Below are 22,442 nucleotides of genomic sequence, written 5' to 3'. Positions count from 1 at the left end.
CTGAGGCTCTCTTCCCAAATTATGATACTTTTTCCTAATATTCAAATTAGGCCTTTGGTGCAATGAGGGCATCTTTGTTGCTCTTGTTGCACCCAAGCTTCACTCCGTTCTGTGGCCAGTTCCTCCCTCACTTCTTTCCCACTGCCTGGCCTGTCAATCAAAGCAGCGAGGGACGGTCTGGCCACAGTAATGAGTGGATCCTGGGTGCAATGAGAGCAATGGTGACGCCCTCATTGCACAAATTGCATAGTTGGCAATTTTAAGAAAAGTATCTTGGAAATGGAGCCTCAGATCAACAAAAGTAAAACAGTGCTTCAAATAACTACAGCTACTGTATGTGTAGGGGGGAATAGGGAGGTGGCTGGTGACATAGTCCCCTTAAGAGGTGCCAAATGTATCAGACGCCGTGCAACGTTTGATGCATTTGATACAAATGACACCAATACAGCCCTCTAATAATAGTTCCACCCATTGTTTTAACATGTCAACTTACAGATCTAGCCGAGCTCAACTGGATGGTTACGCGTTAAGTAAACACTGGCAAGAAAATGTTAATTGACTTTTTCAATGGATTCCAATGGCTTTTGTCACAAGATAAGACTGTTGGGCTACATCTGTACCTTATACCTAACCTTGTACCAGTCTGACAAGGAGATAATGCTAAAAATCCCTCTACAAGAAAAAACGTCCTAGCTACTTCTTATGTGACCTATGACTGTTTTATAAGCAGAATGGGTTTCATTTATGAAAACCGACACAGAAAAACTGGAGCGGTTGCCCATATCAAACAATCAGATTCCAAATATAGGTGAAACCCAGATAACAGGGATCTGTCTTGGATGGGCTGTACAGTAAAGGCCCCTTTACATTGCCCAAGCATCGGCCAGATAATCGCACGTTAGCAATTATCTCGGAGTGTAAAGGTGCAGCCGATTACCCAAAACACTCGTTTGTGCGGTCACCTAAATAATCATTTGCTGGCAGCAGATCGTGCAATCTAAACACGCTCTGCTGCTGGCAAATAATGATTCTGTATGGGGACGAGGGATGGCATTAGCGATCACTCCTCCCTATACTGTGGAGGAGATCGCTGCATGTAAATACAGTGGACACCTTCATGACGAGCAGGCACTTGCCGGGAAGGAACGCTTCCTTTCTGATAATCATCTGCTATATCTAGCAATGTAAATGGGGCTTTCGGTTGACCCTTCGTGGGCAGTTTGTCAACCCCACAGTCTAGATCAGCTTGGCTTACGCTATGCAGTACCTGTCATTCCTCGATCTTTCGATGCTGATTTTAGTGTCGAGTGCCATGCTCCCCATATGTCTAAGTTGTCCTGTGGAACAGTATCTGCAATAAATAAACATGCATAATTACATACAGCATAGCAATTCTGAATGCAGACGGATGAAAACCCAAAGACAAAGATCAAACAGGAGCAAGATTATGGCTGGCACTGCTGGCACGTACTGTATGGCAAACATATCCAGACGCCTCATTTACCTACGAGGATAAAAGAGAGTCCTTTAAGGTTCTGTTAGGATGGTATGATTAAGGGCTCGTTCACACAAACGTATTTTGCGTTCCGTATACGGGCCGTTTTCTGCGTTCTGCATACGGTCCGTATACGGAACCATTCATTTCAATGGGTCCGCAAAAGATGCGGACAGCACTCTGTGTGCTGTCCGCATCCGTTGCTCCGTTCCGTGGCCCTGCAAAAATTATGGGCCTCCTGTTGCGGAAGGCACACGGGCGGCATCCGTTTTTTTGCGGATCCACCATTTGCAGACCGCGAAAAGCGGCACGGTCGTGTGAACGAGCCCTAAGAGTATCTTTTGTCAAATTTTGGAACCCGTCTGATTTCCGTTATGCAGGGCGAAAAACAAAATCCTGCATAACGGAAACCAGACGGATCCATTATGCTAGGCCAAAGACTTCTATTATGGGCTTCCATTTTGCATTCCATCATAGAATTCCGTTATGGCCCGTTATCCATAATGGGATTCCTCCACTGGCCAAACGCTGAACCTGTAAAGTTCGGTTTCGCTCACCCCTAATTATAATACATCTATTCACTCTAGCCATGGTGACCTCTGTTGATAACAAACACATGACAACTATGCTGGATCCATTTTCAAACAGGTCCTGACAAATCCTGATAAGATCCCACTGGTTTATTATGGGGACTGTCAGGTCTTCATTCATGTTTTTGGTATCTTTGACAGCAAGGATAGTGTTGCAGGTTGCACCATCCTTGTCATCTTGCCTACCTTATCAGAAAGTAAAAAATGATAGTCAAAAAGCCAATAAAAGGGAAGCAGGAATTATGCAGGTATCTATATATAGGCACTTTGTGAAGTCCAACTTTTAATGGCAGCCATTACTATGTGATTGTGACTGCATTAAGAGACCATAACATAGAACTTTGTTTCCCAGGGGTGTAGCAGTGGGAGTTGTAGATCACACGTAGTCCTGGTCCCTCAGCTAGTTTAGAAAACACTAGTATCATGAATAGTATGGTAGTTGGAGGACCCTTTTACAGATATTATTGCCTTGGGGCCTATGAGGTTATAGTTTACTGGTTGTCCATATTTTAGGTGGACTCTCAAGAACCTTAGCCACAATGCTCTGTGACATGTGGTTTGTATGCATACGGCTGCCCATAAAAAGAGGACCAATAAAAGGGCTGGATTAGAAAGAACATCCATAAAGCCTGTAAATATGGAGGACCTACTACATACCTTTTGAACACCATGGTGCTGAGGCATTTTCCTTTGTTTGGGAGAATAAATGACTAACTAATGTATGGTGATCAGCAGCCTTTAAGATCTTCTCAGAGCTATTTTCTTGCCTTGCAGTTGCGGATCGGTCAGACAGTACTGGGGAGTTATTATCATATGGAGACACATCACCACTGGATGCTTTATTAGAATCTGTAGATGAATGTCTTCCTTCAAGGGAAAAAGAACCTTCAGATCTCAACAGTTCAGGACTCCTAGAAGGAAATCGTACAGTTATCAGTAATCTATGTTTCATGCATAGAAACATCCACTAGGGGGCAGACAAGTACTACTGGTTGATCTTAATTTGACTATTACAAAAATGGAAGAATTTTAAAGCTGATTCTTATTATACAGTTCAGCGTAATACATTTTACAATAAAACATGATACTAAGCAATCCAATACATTTCGAAGCCGCAGATTAGACTGATAGTAGATGAACTGTCTAGCTGGCACCCTATGGCACTCATTAGACCCCAGTTGACATACAGTATACACCATACTTTATAGGAGAAATGATGTATTTTTACTAAGAAAGTATATAAGATGTTGTGTGTGTTTTGAGGTCTTTTGCAGTGAAATAATAGCAACCATACTTGTACACTATGATAAAAGTAATATTCTTGTGAAATAAGCATATAAAATCAACATTACTGCAAAATCACGTTATCTTCAGGTCAACAGGAAATACATGAAAAGCATTGCAAATGGCAAATATTTTTCCAATTAAGAACCTGAAAGACAAACAGTACTTTGTGGAGGTGTGTTACACAACTAGATTGGCACGCAGTGGATATGAGGAGAGAGCCACTCATATCCTGCGATCAGAGAAAATGAGGAGGAATGCAGAGAAGCTAAAGACAGCTGATAAAAGGTTTGAGGATGAGGGTTGCAGGTCTGCACCGCAAAGGGGGAAAACAAGACTACTTAAATCTGTGTGGAAGATCAGCAGAGGAATTGTGTTAGACAGGAATTAACAAAAAATCATTAAGGTGGTAATGAGAAGAAATCCCAACAGATATTTATAGCGATGGATTAATGGACAGATGCTGATCGGGGTGAACACACCATTTGAACAATCTGTGTATCTTAACTAGGGCCCAATGCTACTTCTTAGAATAATGATTCTCATCCGTGGCTCACAAGAACTGCCACATTTAAAAAAAAAAAAATAATGAAGGCGGTTACTTATAACTAGCACCTTACAACTACATGGATAGCTAGACATCTAAGAAACTGCTGCTGTGGAGACTACTATTAGTATTGTCAGTATTTATGGGGGTTATAAAGTGAATTCAAGGGCAGGAATTAAATGTTTCTTTTAACTAACTTTGCATAAATCAATAGTATAGGTGAATATAAGCCGCTTTGTAACATCAGAGAAAAATGCCTTTTTCTCCCTCTAGCAGCTGGCCCCTCCCCTCTCCATAGATTTCTATAGGCAGCATGTCTGTGTGTGTTTCTCTATGTATCTTCCCCCCTTTGCGGACTTCTGTGGGCAGCATGTATTCTGATACTTCAGTGAGCTGGCAATCTGTCTCGTCTTTCAATACAGATGCAGAGAATGTTAGTTTAGAAGAATTTAGGGGGTCATTTATTTTGACCGGCATTTTCGACATCAGTCTTAATAACCCTTATAGCTGATGGTGGATCCACCAAAGTTATGAAGAGGCGTATCCAGTGTTAGTCTAAATGTACGCCAGCTTCCTTGCTTCCTTGTGTGTTTTTGAGGCGTATTTTGGGGCGTTTTTGTATTTTGTGTGATTAACCACAGAGGCATCCAATGAAAAACTGCCACAATACGCGCGACAATACGCCCCAAAGAAGCTCCTGTACTTCTTGGGGCGTAGGGCGTTTTATAGCGCGTTCGTATGCGCTGTAAAACGCTCAGGTGAGAACCATGCCCATAGGGAAACATTGGTTTTTGCCTGTTGAGCGTTTTACAGCGCGTAGGAACGCGCTGTAAAACGCTCAGGTGTGAACCTAGCCTTAGGGTCTATTCACACGTTCGCAAAATGGGTCCTCATCCGTTACGCAATTTTGCGGAACGGGTGCAGACCCATTCAGTTTCAATGGGGCTGGAATGTGCTGTCCGCATCCGCATTTGCGGATCCGCACTTCCGCATCCGTGCTTCCGTTTCCGCAAAAAAATAGAACATGTCCTATTCTTGTCCGCAATTACGGACAAGATTAGGCATTTTCTATTATAGTGCCGGCGATGTACAGTACGCAAATTGCGGAATGCACATTGCCGGTGCTCGTGTTTTGCGGAAGCGCAAAACACTTACGGACGTGTGAATGGACCCTTAGCGCTGGGAAGATGGAGAGAGGAGCAGAGATGCAGCATTCTGCACTGACAGTAACTGTGCTATGTTACTGTACACTTACTGTCATTGCTAAGAGTTGGCAGTCCCAATCCCCGCTCCCATCCCAGCGCTTACTAAGTAAAAGAGAAATGCAGGGAAGAGAGGTAAACTATACGAGCTGCCAGGGGTTAGCGCTGGCAGCAAGTCAATTAGGCAGGGACACAAGAGAGATAGGGCCCATATAGGGAGGAACGGGCTGGTGTGGTGACAAGAGGCAGGCTGGAAGCCTCTGTATGTTACACACAGGCGTCGTCATTGTCTTCATCGCTCAGAAGAACACTAAAGATAAACTCTCCTTAGGAACGCTCAGAGCTTTGCTAAGAAGACTCTTTACACACTGTTTTCTAGTGAACAAAACATATTTCCCTAATAAAGTATATTGAAGGGGTTGTGCAGTGTCAGGATAAGGATAACCAATCCTCAGGATAGGTCATCAATGTCCATACTGATGGGGTTCGACTCCCAGCACCCCCGCTGATCAGCTGCTAGAAGAGGCCCCAGCCCTTGTGTGTATGCTGCATCTTCAGTGGCAGGGCAGTGTAATTACACCTTCTTTTTCCATTCAAGTGAACAGAGCTTAGCCCCGCCCAGGCCATTGATACTAGTCGTGACGTCACTGGGCCTGCTGTAAACAGCGAGAAGTCAGCGGCGCTACTACCAGCGCCTCTGCCTTCTCAAACAGCTGATCGGCGGGTCTCGGCTGTCAGAGGATAGATCATCAGTTTAAAAAAAACTGCGGAAACCCTTTAATAAATATCAGGAGCCTGGAAAACCCCTTTAAGGGTCCAATCAGACATCCGTGTTTTGCGGTCCTGCAATTGCGGACAAGAATAGGATATGCTCTATCTTTTTTGCGGGGAAGCGGAACGGAACTACGAATGCAGACAGCTCACGGTGTGGTGTCAGCATCTTTTGCGCAACAGAATTGTGGAACGGATGTGGAGCCAGAATTATGGACGTGTGAATGGACCCTAACATGTTGCAAGCTGCCTAAAGAGATCATGAAATTAAGGGCTCATTCACACAACTTGCGGATCCGCAAAACACCTTCCGCAATTGGCAGACCGCACATGGCCGCCACTGTCTATATTTTTTTTGTTGGCAGGCCCGTGGAACGGAACTACGGATGCGGACAGCATATGGTGTGCTGTCCGCATATTTTGCGGCTCTACTGTGAATGGGTTTGCACCCGTTCCGCAAAACTGGTCATGTGAGTGAGCCCTAAAGGAGAAACTGCCTTTGTTGCCCATAGAAGCCAATCACAATGCAGCCTTCATTTTGTATAATTCTCCTAAAAAAAGAAAGCTGCACTACGATTGGATGCTGGTCAGTTTCATAAATCTTCCTTGGTGTTTAAAAGGGACCTAAACCAACCACGATCGTGCAGCAGGGCTCCTTAGATTGGGTTCCATCTGCTCTGCGTGGCTTTTCCATCCTGAGGAGAGCCGATCCCCTTTATACTTTCTCGGCAGCTTATGAAGCCCGACGGTGCAGGAGCGCTGTGGTTTCTTCGAGGGTTTGGGTCCCCTTACTGCATCTGTGTGTGACTCACGTTGGGTGAAGCAGCTTCTCGGCCTACTACCATTCATCTTTGTGTAGTTTATTTGGACGTCTATTTGAGCATGCAAGGTCACTGCTTATAGTGTAAACTTCGGAGGATAGCACACACCCAAGCCAGGAAATACATCCACATAATGAGAAGCAAATGGCCACACGGCATGTTACAGACAAGCTTTGCTTGGAATATTTAAAATGGATGCCACCGCATTTACTTTCTCCAAAGTTCTACTGTAGCTGTAGTTTAAAAGAATAGGTGCAAACCTAATGCAGGGGTAAAGACTATTATTATATGCCACATGGAGCGATACGTTCTGTACTGTTTGATTGTGGCTTACGGTTCATTATAATGCACCGAGTCGGCTCTTTAGTCTTTGTGACATTTAGGTTGTGTGGGAGTTGTGACTCATTTTATGAAATGACATGAAGCCGACCTGTTGCTACGTTACACTTTCCTACATGGTGCCTATTGGTGAGATGTGGCTCACGTATTAGTCTATGTGCTGCATTCAGGGAGGCTGCTGTTTTCTAAGCGATCTGTCACGCAGCAGACCGCCGCCTGACCTGTTCATAGACCTGACAGATGTTAGCGCCTAGCAAGCGGTATGTTCAGAAGTTTCACTAAATAACAAGAAAGAATGACAAAAACAACACCTATGAGGGGGAACTGGTTCAGTGAAAGGGAAATGAATGAATGAACTGGGACAGATGCATCATAGGAAGGAAGTTAAAAGGTGCATTCGGATACCTTAAAGAGGACCTGTAACCTCTGCTGACAGGTCGGGTTTAGGAACTACTTGCATTCCCCATGTAATAACAATTCTGGAACATCAGTTCTTATTACTATGTCGTGTTATTCCTCTATTATTCCATTGTTTGATCCATCAAACAATGATCCTGAGCAGCGAGTGGCTGTCCCTGCTGCTCAAGATGCTCCCCCCTGCCTCTTGATTGAAAAGGCCATACAACTTGCCCGGCCCTGACCATCTTTCACATTGTACAGATGTTCTGCTGCTGCCACCGGGCACTAACTGTGCATGTGACGCTACACTTTTTCGGTACCTGGCAGGGGCGAGATTGGCAAGGCCAGGCAAGATATCTGCCCCTGTCAATCAATCAGCATAGGGGAGCCTCTTGAGCAGCAGGGATGACCCTTCACTGCCCAAGAACTGTTTTTAATGAATGAATCAATTCATATGAATCAACTTGCTCTTCTACAAAAAATGGTGCAAACAACAGCAGAAAACGTGGACCCTAACCTTAGTAAATGTTGACCCAATGCCACAGTGCTTATTGACCACACAATTTTGTTTTACCTTTTAAACTGCCGCCATACTGTACTGAACTGCCATATGGCACACCGTTTCCACACTATTGTCACATGTTATCATGGAAAAACCTATTTTCTATCTGAATACAAAGGGCAATATTGTGCTGTTACCAATTTATTCGTTATTGCAGATTTATTCTGGTTTGTAAAAACAAGAAGAATTAAACTGATCCTAAACTTGAAGGTGTATTCCCACCTGGAACTAGCATATGCCATCAGTGGCAGATAGGTGTGGGCCCCTTGTCTGAGATCTACTCCTGTCTCCAGAACGGGATCACCAAGGTAAACAGAGAGCAGCTGCGCATGCATGACCACCCTTTGTCCACTGAAAATAGGCCAGCACTGGCTTGGCTATTTTCAGAAGAGGTGGCTGCGGTTGTGCAGTGTGATCCCCATTTATAGCTATGAGAGTTCCGAAAATAGACAAAAGAACTCTTGCTCGGCTATATTTGGGACCCCTCTTCATGAAGAATGGAGAGCATCCTGTGCATGCGCAGCATATTTTTCTGCACTTCGGGGGCCTTGTTCTGTAGATAGGTACAGGTCCTACGTCTAGGGCCCACTCCTATCTGACAATATCCCCAATGGTCCAACTCCTTTAACTTGTAAGGGTGCCCCAGTATTAGTAAGATTTATATTATTACTATAAAATACACTGCTCAAAAAAATAAAGGGAACACTTAAACAACACAATGTAACTCCAAGTCAATCACACTTCTGTGAAATCAAACGGTCCACTTAGAAAGCAAAACTGAGTGACAATCAATTTCACATGCTGTTGTGCAAATGGGATAGACAACAGGTGGAAATTATAGGCAATTAGCAAGACACCCCCTGGCTGATGTTTTGGTCACTTTTGAATGCTGGAGGTGCTTTCACTCTAGTGGTAGCATGAGACGGAGTCTACAACCCACACAAGTGGCTCAGGTAGTGCAGCTTATCCAGGATGGCACATCAATGCGAGCTGTGGCAAGAAGGTTTGCTGTGTCTGTCAGCGTAGTGTCCAGAGCATGGAGGCGCTACCAGGAGACAGGCCAGTACATCAAGAGATGTGGAGGAAGCCGTAGGAGGGCAACAACCCAGCAGCAGGACCGCTACCTCCGCCTTTGTGCAAGGAGGAACAGTCGGAGCACTGCCAGAGCCCTGCAAATGTGCATGTGTCTGCTCAAACGGTCCGAAACAGACTCCATGAGGGTGATATGAGGGCCCGACGTCCACAGGTGGGGGTTGTGCTTACAGCCCAACACCGTGCAGGATGTTTGGCATTTGCCAGAGAACACCAAGATTGGCAAATTCGACACTGGCGCCCTGTGCTCTTCACAGATGAAAGCAGGTTCACACTGAGCACATGTGACAGACGTGACAGAGTCTGGAGACGCCGTGGAGAACGTTCTGCTGCCTGCAACATCCTCCAGCATGACCGGTTTGGCATTGGGTCAGTAATGGTGTGGGGTGGCATTTCTTTGGAGGGCCGCACAGCCCTCCATGTGCTCCCCAGAGGTAGCCTGACTGCCATTAGGTACCGAGATTAGATCCTCAGACCCCTTGTGAGACCATATGCTGGTGCGGTTGGCCCTGGGTTTCTCATAATGCAAGACAATGCTAGACCTCATGTGGCTGGAGTGTGTCAGCAGTTCCTGCAAGACGAAGGCATTGATGCTATGGACTGGCCCACCCGTTCCCCAGACCTGAATCCAATTGAGCACATCTGGGACATCATGTCTCGCTCTGTCCACCAACGTCACGTTGCACCACAGACTGTCCAGGAGTTGGCAGATGCTTTAGTCCAGGTCTGGGAGGAGATCCCTCAGGAGACCGTCCGCCACCTCATCAGGAGCATGCACAGGCGTTGTAGGGAGGTCATACAGGCACATGGAGGCCACACACACTACTGAGCCTCATTTTGACTTGTTTTAAGGACATTACATCAAAGTTGGATCAGCCTGTAGTGTGTTTTTCCACTTTAATTTTGAGGGTGACTCCAAATCCAGACCTCTACGGGTTGAAATATTTGATTTCCATTTTTTTATTTTTGTGTGATTTTGTTGTCAGCACATTCAACTATGTAAAGAACAAAGTATTTCAGAAGAATATTTAATTAATTCAGATCTAGGATGTGTTATTTTTGTGTTCCCTTTATTTTTTTGAGCAGTGTATATCTTATATATATGCACAGTAGTCACAGTACTTATCACAGTACTTAAATCAGGTTGTTCTCATAGACATCTCTCATTACTCACATAGATGTGTATCCTTCCAACATTACTGTATGATTATTAAATGCAAGAGGATTTACAGAAATTGGTGTAAACTGTCATCCAAGATAAAAATGTTCTGCTGATACTGCTCTCCCAAGCTAGCATTAGTGAGTTTTCCTAAGATGCTCGTCCTAATGTTTCGCCCAAGAAGCATATCTTATTTGCTTTATTTAATAAAAATCTAAACTCTCAACAGACTTCTTACAATTAATTGTGTCCTTTCATTTTCAGCATTTATGTAAATACATGTTATTCCCAAGTTTCTATTTTTTTTTTTACTCGGGAACTCAGTTCTTGACCCTGGTATTCTGGCGTTGTGCCTAGACGTTCATCTCAATCCGCCCTTTTTAGAGCTACATCTGCTATTTACTCAGTACTTTTCGGTCTATGATATCATACTGTTATTGTATGCACTTCATAAAGTCCTGGTTTTCTTTACTTTCCTAAGTTTAGCGCAGAAAGGACTGCTGGTCACTGAGTCAGGGATGATCGTTTTATGGATACGCTTGCTTATAGTTTAACAGTTGTATCAGTCAAGGTGTCATCAGTAGAGATGAGCGAAGTTCAGAAAACTTCCATTCGGCTGCTTCGCTGAATTTCACAAAGAAATTTGCTTTGTGACGAATTACTTCATCACAAAGTGCAATTCTTTGTGAGTAGCGGGTGCAATGACCGGGAACAGTGATTGTGCCGCCCCCCGGCTTTGAACCTCTCCGATGCCGCATTCACTGATGGTTGCGGTATCGGAGATAAAAAATTAGAGCTTTCAAGGGTTAATCAGTGGAAAAAAAAAAAATCCTACTCACCTCATGCATTTGAGCACGAAGATGCCACCACCACAGCCATCTTGATTGAAGATCCCGTGCAAAATCTCACATGGTGCATGATGACATCATGCTGGCCGGTCTACTTCGGATACTTCAATTCGCTCAACACTAGTCATCAGCTTCACACAACTTTTGATATGTCATAGTGACATATCAAAGATTTTGATCAGCGGGGGATTTAGTGCTGAGACCCACCTATGATCGTTAGAAATAGGAGAAAGAAGCGCTCATCGCACACTTTCTCCTCACTGCAGGAGATGGAATTGAGACGGGCCCATAGACTTCTTTTGAGCCAGTCTACTGCAGTGAGGAAAGAGAGGGTGCGCCTGTAAGCGTTTCTCTCTCCTCGTTTTAGCAATTGGAGAGGGTCTCAGCATTCAGACCCTACTGATCAAAACCGTTGATATGTCAATCTGATGTATCAAAAGGTTTTTCAAAGTTCAGTGACACTTTATGTACTGTCGGAATCTACAATAGTCTTTATGTAACCTGCTGTATATAATCACAAATATCCAGTGAAAAGCTTAGAACATGTCATGTTTGGGCTGGATTCACATACAGCACTTTGGTTTTATTTTTTTCTTTTGGTGGATTTTTTCATAGCAATTTTTTTTAACCAGTGTTTTTGCTTTACCAAAACCTCTACAGCCACATGTTAAAGTATTGAAATATACAACATTCACTTTGTGGCGTTTCGGTGGTTTTTTAGAGTCAGCACCATTTTTGTCTCTCCCTTTCAGTAGAGGCTTCATGTGCTTCTATGGCAGCCCTGATAAAGGCTCTATCTGAGGGCAGCATAAACTTGTGACAGATTCCTGGACCGCAACACTAGGTCGCTTATTGCAATGGACCCAACCGTTTTGCTAAAATCTGTACTGAGCAGCGCCAGCGCGAGTTGAGCACTAAAAAGTCCACTCGATACATTGCACATGATCAGGAATCTCAATATTCATGATCTCCCGCTCTCTTCGTCCCCTGCCTCCTGACATCATTTTTCCTATTATAACCAGTGATGTTGAGAGCCAGCTCCATACAATGTTAGTCACTAGCTCCGCGGCTGCCCTTAACAGTTGATTGGTGGGTGTGCTGGATGTTGGACTTTTACCGACCTGATACTGATGACTTATCCTGAGGATAGGCCATCAGTATCTATAGCTCGGAGATCCCCTTTAACAATAAGCAAGCAACTGACAATTGTTAGTGATCTATACAAAACCACTGTAGCTTGCATGGCGGCACTGTTTTTTGCTGCATCGCAGACACGTCTCGGCTGTCCACTGTCCACATCTGGTCCTACCCTTCTAAAGAATTCTTTTGTGCTGCAGTTAGCTATGCAGCAATTTAAGTACTACTACCTGGTTTCTTCCTCTTTCGGTATATAGACAGCTTTTCTGAGCATTATGAGAAGCATTTCTTTTCGAAAACAGACATTATTTGAAAATTTCTAAACTTTGCTGCAATCATATTTACGTACGATGATTGAGAAGCTTTTCTTCTGAGTAGATAGTCCACAACATCAGGATCGGTCTCTAAAAGGCTAAGGAGAACTTCATTCTGTAAATCAGGAGGCACCTTCATTAAAAAAGAAAAAGATTAAGTATATGAAGGAATATCTGGCCTGTGGATAATCATTTAGTGTCCATTGTGACAAACGTTATACAATTTTTCACGGTCAGAAGTGCAACGCTAAAGGACGTACACAACTATTCTATACTGGGATGGGAATAATATTTCCATTTTGTGCTCCAAACGTGGGCTTTGGATGACGGCTGGCACACAGATGTTGATGTGGAGAATGAGTATGTTATCTATTTGTTTATGTCTGTAATTAATAATTGTGGTTTTAATAATTAATTTATGAAAAGCTTATTGTTTAATCCACCGTGTGTAAGGATTAGGAAAGGGAGCACTACTTGTTTCATGGTTAACTTGCGTATAATGGTTTTGTGATTGTGCCGCTAAAAATACAATGGGGGACATTTAACAGACTGGTGTAAAGTAGAACTGGATTCAGATTCCACCTTTCATTTTTCACAGCTCCCTTTCACTGGTAGTTATTGATGGCATGGTCATAGAAAGTTCCTCCATATATCTTGGAACCCCAGGGTAGGAACAGATCAGTATTCATATTAATTGTAAAAAGGGTACTTTGAAGATGAAAGAAGAAAGCACATTGGGGTCATTTAATATACTGAAATACGCCTATATTAAGTGTATTTCAGGCTCATTGCGGTGCAATGGTTAGTTGCGCTGCAATCTGCGAGTTCTCCACGCTCACGTCAGGTCTAAAATTGTGGGTGGGGATGGGCCAGCAGGCCCGTCTTATTTACAATTTTCTATGTTTTAGGCGTAGAAAAAGGTCTAAATGTAAGACAGCTTAGAAGCTGTCTTCCATTTAGAACTGGCAGAGGATCCGCCAACGTTATGGCGAGGCCTGCTCCTCTTCATAACTTTGGCGGATCCACGTCCAGCTTAGGGTTTTATTAAGACCGGCGTCTAAAGGTCTTAATCAATGTGCCCTATTGTTCCTACAGTGGACATGATTATTTAGCTGCATTCTGCACAGACTGGGTTGCTGGGAAGCTTAGGAATTCCCACTACAGATGTAATTCCTACTACAGATGCATTAAGGGGGATATTTATTAAGACCAGTGTTTTACACGCCAGTCTTAATCTATCCCTTTCTGGCATCAGAATCAGTAAGAGATGGACACCTCTTAGTAAATGTGGCACCTTGGTGCAGGTCCGTGTGCCAAAACAGAAATATATGCCAGCATGATGGTGTAGATTTCAGGTCCAACTGAATATATGTGCCAGCCTGGCTATGTATGGTCCCACACTGCCCACTACTCACCCTGCTATGCACACTTTATGCAAAAGTGGCGAGCAGGGCTTAAAAATTCATAAAAATTTTTTGCTTAAGCGGGATCTGCGCCAAATTTTTTGACTTTTTACCTTGGTGTACAGGGGTTGAAAGACAAAACATGTGCCTCTATATTTTAGTGAGAATTCTAACTGCAAGAGTGCTGCTAAATTGGTGGGGGTGATAATGCAGTGAAAGGGGTTGTTCCATGTGGGACATTCTTACACATCGTTATGCTATAAATGTCTGAGAGGTGCTCCTGTCTTCAGAACAGGTCACTGCAGTGAATGGAGAACACGTAGGTGTGGCATCCTCTCCATTCATAAATTGGACTTTCAAAAATAGCAGAGCTCTATCTAGGCTATTTTCAGAAGTGCACTTGCTTTTTATTCTTTTTGGGAACCATGCCTATCAGACATTTTATGCACATCCTATCGATATGCCATACATTTCCTAGATGGGAATACCCCTTTAAGCTGCCCATTTTCATCACCAACACAAGGATTTCTGCCAACTGGATTACTATTGAAAGATTAAGGCTCTATTCACACGTCTGCAAATGGGTCCGCATCCGTTCCGCAATTTTGCGGAACGGGTGCGGACCCATTCATTTTCTATGGGGACGGAATGGATGCGGACAGCACACAGTGTGCTGTCAGCATCCGCATTTGCAGAGCGCGGCCCCGATCTTCAGGTCCGCAGCTCCGCAAAAGATAGAACATGTCCTATTCTTGTCCGCAGCTTGCGGACAAGAATAGGCATTTCTATAGGGGTGCCGGGCGGGTGTCTTGCGGATCCGCAACACACCACGGACGTGTGAATGGAGCCTAAGGCCCCTTTCACACAGGCGAGTTTTCCGCGCGGGTGCAATGCGTGAGGTGAATGCATTGCACCTGCACTGAATCCTGACCCATTCATTTCTATGGGGCTGTGCACATGAGCGGTGATTTTCACGCATCACTTATGCGTTGCGAGAAAATCGCAGCATGCTCTATATTGTGCGTTTATCACGAAACGCAGGCCCCATAGAAGTGAATGGTGCTGCGTGAAAATCGCAAGCATCCTCAAGCAAGTGCGGATGCGGTGCGATTTTCACGCACGGTTGCTAGGAGACGATCGGGATGGAGACCCGATCATTATTATTTTCCCTTATAACATGGTTAGAAGGGAAAATAATAGCATTCTTAATACAGAATGCATAGTACAATAGCGCTGGAGGGGTTAAAAAATAAAATAAAAATTTAACTCACCTTAATCCACTTGCTCGCGCAGCCGGCATCTCTTCTGTCTTCTTTTTTGCTGTGTGCAGGAAAAGGATCTGTGGTGACGTCACTCCGGTCATCACATGGTCCATCACATGATCTTTTACCATGGTGATGGATCATGTGATGGACCATGTGATGAACGGAGTGACGTCACCACAGGTCCTTTTCCTGCACACAGCAAAGAAAGAAGACAGAAGAGATGCCGGGCTGCGCGAGCAAGTGGATTAAGGTGAGTTAAAAATGTTTTTATTTTTTTTTAACCCCTCCAGCACTATTGTATTATGCATTCTGTATTAAGAATACTATTATTTTCCCTTATAAAGGGAAAATAATACAATCTACCCAGCGCCTAACCCAAACCCGAACTTCTGTGAAGAAGTTCGAGTTTGGGTACCAAACATGCCGATTTTTCTCACACGAGTGCAAAACGCATTACAATGTTTTGCACTCGCGCGGAAAAATCGCGCATGTTCCCGCAACGCACCCGCACCTTTTTTCCACAACGCCCGTGTGAAAGAGGCCTAACATTGATCCCACATGGATTAAAGTATGTGATTGTTATACAATGAAGATACCGTAGCACTTGTTGGAGCACAGCGGCCCCTTCATACAGCTAATTAGTGGAAGCCCCAGGAGTACCCTTACTTATCAGATACTGATGACCTATGCTGATGACAGGTCAGCAATATTTAACCAGAAAACCCTTACGATTAGTGCTATGGACCTTCCTACTGAAAAATGTGCCATAACTTCCTATAGTGGGTAAGCCCCTGCAATGAATAAAGATGGAGGCTAGCAGAACAAATGTCCGACAACCATTCTGGTTGTGGCAGAATGTATGAAAAGCCGACCACAATCCAGTGGTAGGACTGGAATGATTGCCCTTGGTCTATAACCAGAAAAAACAAGGTATGGGCTAAGGTCCTATTCTGTCATTTGATTTTTAATTACTGTTCCTTTATGCTCATTTGCAATACCTAATGTATGATGGGAAACAGTAATGCAATTGGCTTCACATCAAAGATACTTGTGTAATGTTTTTCCATTGTTATTATTTCCCGGCTGCAAACATCAGATGAGAGGTAACGAAAGAAGGATTCGGCTTTAGCTGTGTCAGCAATGTATTGAGCACTCTTTGACAAACAGTGTAAGCACAGTTTTCAGGACTTATAGGCATGCAATGTCCACATAATGTCACCGCTACGATAGTAAGGGTACAACCACGTGGTCAAGTTTCTTGAAGCAGTTTCAGAAGCAAAAATCAGGAGTGGATCATAAAAGGAGAGAAGGAATAAAGGACAGATACGACATCTCTTTTTTGAATTCACTCCTGTTTTTGGCTTCCAAACTGCATCAGGACACCTAGTTGTCTGGTCGAACCTTAGTAGATACAAGTTTATCATAAGATAAAGGTACGCCTGATATTTCACACAATGATTGACAATTTAGTGCCACGGTATGTTGGTCCAGTTGTTCATCTCCAGTTTGCCTCCTTTGTGACAGAAATATTGGCTACAAGATACAAACGCAGCCTAACTACTGGATTTGAATATCAAAATATTTGATGAGTAAAACAAGTACCATATTTATTCATGCATAAAGACCTGGCAGCTCGACAGCCTCCAGCGTGACTAGACAACTGAAAAATTGTGATACATACACTACTGTATGAGGGGGAATCTACCATGGTCTTTGCGCCAGAAAACTGGTGTCAAAAAGTCACACGATTTTGCACAAGCATGATTAATGCAAAATAAATGCACACCTTTTTTGATTTTACGTTCTAGAAAAAAGCAAATGCCTCCTGAAGCCCAACAATTTTATTATTTATGACAAAAACTAGCATTAATTATAGAGCAAATCTATGCCACCTCGTAGCTGCCATAATCTGTTTTTTTGTTTCATGTACAGTCAAAGATGCAACAAATTTATTAAGAGGCTTAATAAATTTTTTGCAACTTACTCTTGGTCTTAGTAAGTTCCCCCCTATTTATCCTACAATAAGGGGAGGTTGATAAGTTCATCTAGAGCAGTGATGGCGAACGTTTTAGAGACCGCGTGCCCAAACTGCAATCCAAACACCACTTATTTATCACAAAGTTCCAGCACGACAATTTAACCTAAACACTACAGTCCCATATCGTATATCTTCCATGTACTTTATCATTTAGCTATAATATCCTGCCTACATTCAGTGCGCTGTCTGTGCTGTACATAGTGCGCCCTGCGCTGATGAATCCAAGGAATAGTCTAAGGCATAGTGTTACACCATAGACTATTTCCAGGGTGCAGGTGCCCACAGAGATGGCTCATCTGGCACCCATGCCATAGTTTCCACCACTGATCTTGTGCAATATCCTCAATTAGAGATGAGCGAATCGAATCCCACGAAGTGGAATTCGATACAAATTTCAGGAATTATTCGATTTGCCTAGAAGTCGAGTTTCCTCGTGCTTCGTGTCAGCGAATCGATTAATCCTGAAAATTAAACTTACCGCTTCCATTTGTGCGCAAAGGACCGCCAGCCTCCATCTTGCTTGAAAATTTAGTCCGAAATCCCCTGCGGCGCAAGATGATGTAATCTAGCGCCGCACGTGATTTCGGTCGAGATCTTCAAGCAAGATGGTGGCTGCTGGCCCGTCGCACGCAAATGGACGTGGTAAGTTTGTTGTAATGTTTTTTTTACTGTTAATTTCACACTGTTTGTACACTCAGATGCTGCGATCATGTATGAACGCAGCATCTGAGGGGGACAGTAACGGGGGCGGCGCTATCGCCGCTTCCTGTCATTGCACCCACTACTTACAAAAAAATGCACTTTGTGGCGAATTAATTCCTCAAGAAGCAAATTTTTGGGTGAAATTCGGCGAATCAGCCGAATCGAATTTTCAAGAAATTCGCTCATCTCTATTCTCAATGTTCCACATGGAGGCAAAACTCCCCATTAGCAAATTTTTCTGTTTAACAAAACATTCCTTCTTGATCCACAGCTTGTAACATGAATACTTTTGAGAAAGACATCCAGGCCCTTTTTAGGCCCCTTTCACACGAGCGAGAATTCCGCGCGGGTGCAATACGTGATGCGAATGCATTGCGCCCGCACGAAATCTGGACCCATTCATTTAAATGGGTCTGTGTACATGAGCGGTGGTTCACGCATCACTTTTGCACTGCGTAAAAATCGCAGCATGTTCTATATTCTGCGATTTTCACGTAACTTTGCCCCATAGAAGTGAATTGGGGTGCGTGAAAATCGCATCCGCAAGCAAGTGCGGATGGGATGCGATTTTCACACATGGTTGCTAAGAGATGTTGTTTGTAAACATTCCGTTTTTTATCACGCACATGCAAAATGCAGTAAATCGCATTGCACCCGCGCAATAAAAACTGAACTGAACACGATTACAGACAAAATTGAATGGCTTTGTTTGCGAAATTGCGCAGTTTTCACTGAATGCATCCGCAACGCATGCGGACATAATCCGTACACGCTCGTCTGCAAGGGGCCTTAGGGTATGTTCACACATGGCAGATATGCCACAGATTTTCCATTGCAGATTTTTATGCAGCAGATGAGAAGCATTGTACAGTACCAGCAAAGTGGATGAGATTTTAAGAAATCTCATCCACATGCTGCATAAAAATCAGCAGATTAAGTCGACCTGCAATGCAGAGTTAAATTCTGTAGCATGTCACTGTATGCAATGGAGAGGGTGAAATCCACTGTCGTTCTAGTGGCAAAAAACGCATGTGATACATGTGTTTTTTTACATATTTTTTGTTGTTGAGGCTTTTGAAGTAGATCTGCAGCAAAACTTTTTATTTTTGTATTTTCAAGCATGTGTAAACATACCCTCAAGTTCTTTCAACTAGGTCCCTAGTTAAAGGGTTTCTACCACTTTCACATAATTAGCTGTCAGACACTAGCGATCCGCTAGTGTCTGCTCTGGCCAACCATCCTAATATAACAGCTTTTGGGGCAGCCGTTTTGCTAAAAAAATAACTTTTATAAATATGCTAATGAGCCTCTAGGTGCTATGTGGGCGTCATTAGCACCTAGAGGCTCCGTCTACCTTCATACACAGCCACCGCCCAGCGCGTCCCTCCAGCCCGCCCATCTCCTGCTGAATGCGATCCTCCCTGTGACGCAACGGACGAATTCTCGCGCATGCCCCGTGCGCGGCTGTATTCGGCGCATGCGCAGTGAATGTCTGACCGCTTCCCTGCCCAGACATCTCCACTGCGCCTGCGCCGATGACGTCATAGTGCTCCAAGGAACAGGCGCAGTGGAGATGTCTGAGCAGGGAAGCGGTCAGACATTCACTGCGCATGCGCCGAATACAGCCGCGCACGGCGCATGCGCGAGAATTCGTCCGTTGCGTCACACGGAGGATCGCATTCAGCAGGAGATGGGCGGGCTGGAGGGACGCGCAGGGCGGTGGCTGTGTATGAAGGTAGACGGAGCCTCTAGGTGCTAATGACGCCCACATAGCACCTAGAGGCTCATTAGCATATTTATAAAAGTTATTTTTTTAGCAAAACGGCTGCCCAAAAAGCTGTTATATTAGGATGGTTGGCCAGAGCAGACACTAGCGGATCGCTAGTGTCTGACAGCTAATTATGTCATACGAAGTGATAGAAACCCTTTAAGGTCCCTGTTTTGATAACAATTATAAAAAAATCGAAGCAGACACGTCTGTGCACTGATGCACGTCCAAGCTGCTGGATTTTCACTAATATGCAACATTAAATTCCTGATGCGTCCCATCCCATGCAATATCTGTCCAAGATAGTGGGGGATGAACAAGGTTAGTAAACATTCCTGCATATCTTAAATTCTTTTTCAGGTCCTATGGGTGGTACTATTAATGAAACACTGCATGTGTCACACACACCTGTCTGTGCTCCTGCAGCAAGTCCGACCACAATATGGCAGCATTGCAGGCATCACCCCGTTGCTACAGGAACTAGCCCTGCTGACATTGGGGCTGCTCAACTTATCAGGGAGCTAGGACGCCGGACCAATCAGGCTGTGTGTCAGCGTCACATACCTCCTGAGGCCAGCTATTTAAACAGGCAGCTGCTGGCCACAGGTGCCTGTGACTGGTTTTCTAAGGCTACTTTCACACTTGCGTTCGGAGCGGATCCGTCTGGTGTCTGCACAGACGGATCCGCTCCTATAATGCAAACTATGGTATCCGTTCAGAACGGATCCGTCTGCATTATATTTCAGAAAAAAATCTAAGTGTGAAAGTTAGTCAGACAGATCCGTCCAGACTTTACATTGAAAGTCAATGGGGGACAGATCCGTTTGAAATTGCACCATATTGTGTCATCTTCAAACGGATCCGTCCCCATTGACTTACATTGTAAGTCTGGATGGATTCGTTTGGCTCCGCACGGCCAGGCGGACACCCGAACGCTGCAAGCTGTGTTCGGGTGTCCGCCTGCTGAGCGGAACGGAGGCCAAGCGGAGCCAGACTGAGGCATTCTGAGCGGATCCGCATCCACTCAGAATGCATTGGGGCTGTACGGATGCGTTCGGGGCCGCTTGTGAGAGCCTTCAAACGGAGCTCACAAGCGGAACCCCGAATGCAAGTGTGAAAGTAGCATAAGCCTCACTAGCTAGCTGTGTGTTTGCTACTCTGGATGACTGACCTTTGCCTGCTGACTTTGACATTGCTTCTGATTACTGATTTTGCCTCTGGAATGACCTCCAAGTATTTGACTCTGCTAGTTTGTGACCTCGCCTGTGCCTGTTGACTTTGTCTCTGATGTTTTCTCCTGGTTTCACTTTGCTGTGTATTTGTATCTGATTTTTGCTTTTGCCTGTTTGGTGTTTTCCTCTTTTTGTCTCGCTACTCTTTTCCCATTTGATTTAGGCCCCTGCACTTAGCTAGGAAGGGACTGCCGCCCAGTTGTGGGCCATCACTTAGGACGAATCCTGCAAGTAGGTAGGGACAGTGGGGCCGGTGGAACACAGGGCTGTACTGTTCCCTACCCTTTCATTACAGGCTGGCAGTGTTAGGTGGTCACTGTGGCTGGTACTATTAGTGAGTATAATGCCGCACTCGACAAGCAGGTGTGGTATAGTAATAAAGGAACACAGTTTTAGATGACAATGTGCACCAGAATCCTAGCACAAAGCAAACCAACTACTAGGTATTATAAACTTCAACCTGATGTATCATCCCGCATCAGCCACAGTGATATACCTGACAAATCTTTAGACTGTCTGGTCTAAGTTTACACTGTCTGAATATTAAGCAGTATTAATAAACCTGTTCCAATGTCTGGTACTGTTTTATGCCATTACCAAATAAGTGAAATTCCCGTTTAAGATGAAGGTAGTGCTTTTTGCATTACCCTCAAACAATCGCCCATATGTATTAATATTTTATAGTTGAATATCTTATAATAATACCTTACTTCTGGGAATCCCATGTTGTTCTTTCAAACTGATATTAACGCAACCCTAAAATATGCATTGAATGAATATAAACACATGAATAAGCTGCCCAAAGATAGTAGTACTTAACCAAAGTGATAATAACTAATGTGATTCTTTATAAAATCTGTCATGTTTCATACACAAACCTTTGTTCTCATATTTTAAGATGACTAAATTATTTGCTTACCATAAAGAGATTTTCATAATTTTCAATCATCTTCTGTACCACAGAGATAATAGTCGTACTCTCCTCCGCCCTGGCAGTACTTTGAACTGTAAACTCTTTGTCAGACGACTTCTGCTTGTGCAACAAATTAGGCCCAAATATTGTTGCCAGGTTTAATGATGTCATTTTGTTCCCAGTAATCTAATAAAAACCACATTAGATAGAGCAAAACATGATCAGAATGTGCATAACAGCATTTTTATGAGCAACTACCTTGCCTAGAGTAGCACTGCTTATTTTGTGTGTACGTGAGAAATACTAAAAGGACATTTATACAGTTTGGAATCTTCTCTCTGTATCTGACACATAAAGTGGGTGACTAAACCATGGGTGTCTTTTTACTGTTTAATGCCATCTGTATAGCCGTGCAAACTTAGTTCCATTTTAAAGTGTAAATATGTGCAAACTTAAAATTTGGTCTGTTGTCCTAACTCCATGGGGGCAATTTATCATTCCCTTTGTGATAGCATTTTGACACAAACTATTACTTTACAAAAATATGTTTGTTTGTTTGTT

At 43.8% G+C, this 22,442-nt stretch overlaps 1 protein-coding gene across 4 annotated transcripts in view; it reads right to left on the bottom strand.

The window, feature by feature from the left end:
* ARHGAP6 (Rho GTPase activating protein 6) overlaps window positions 1-22,442 on the bottom strand; it is a 656,522-nt gene that overhangs the window by 3,470 nt on the left and 630,610 nt on the right. For all 4 annotated transcript variants that reach the window (XM_040424989.1, XM_040424990.1, XM_040424991.1 and 1 more), the window contains 4 exons: window positions 21,888-22,067; window positions 12,596-12,693; window positions 2,743-2,996; window positions 1,268-1,351 (listed from right to left, as the gene is read on the bottom strand). In XM_040424989.1, coding sequence (XP_040280923.1) covers window positions 1,268-1,351; window positions 2,743-2,996; window positions 12,596-12,693; window positions 21,888-22,067 — 616 coding nt within the window. The remainder of the gene's footprint in view (window positions 1-1,267; window positions 1,352-2,742; window positions 2,997-12,595; window positions 12,694-21,887; window positions 22,068-22,442) is intronic.

The sequence above is a fragment of the Bufo bufo genome, chromosome 3 (assembly GCF_905171765.1).
Source record: "Bufo bufo chromosome 3, aBufBuf1.1, whole genome shotgun sequence".
Classification (NCBI taxonomy): domain Eukaryota; kingdom Metazoa; phylum Chordata; class Amphibia; order Anura; family Bufonidae; genus Bufo; species Bufo bufo.
This window is presented reverse-complemented; position numbering and strand designations above follow the sequence as displayed.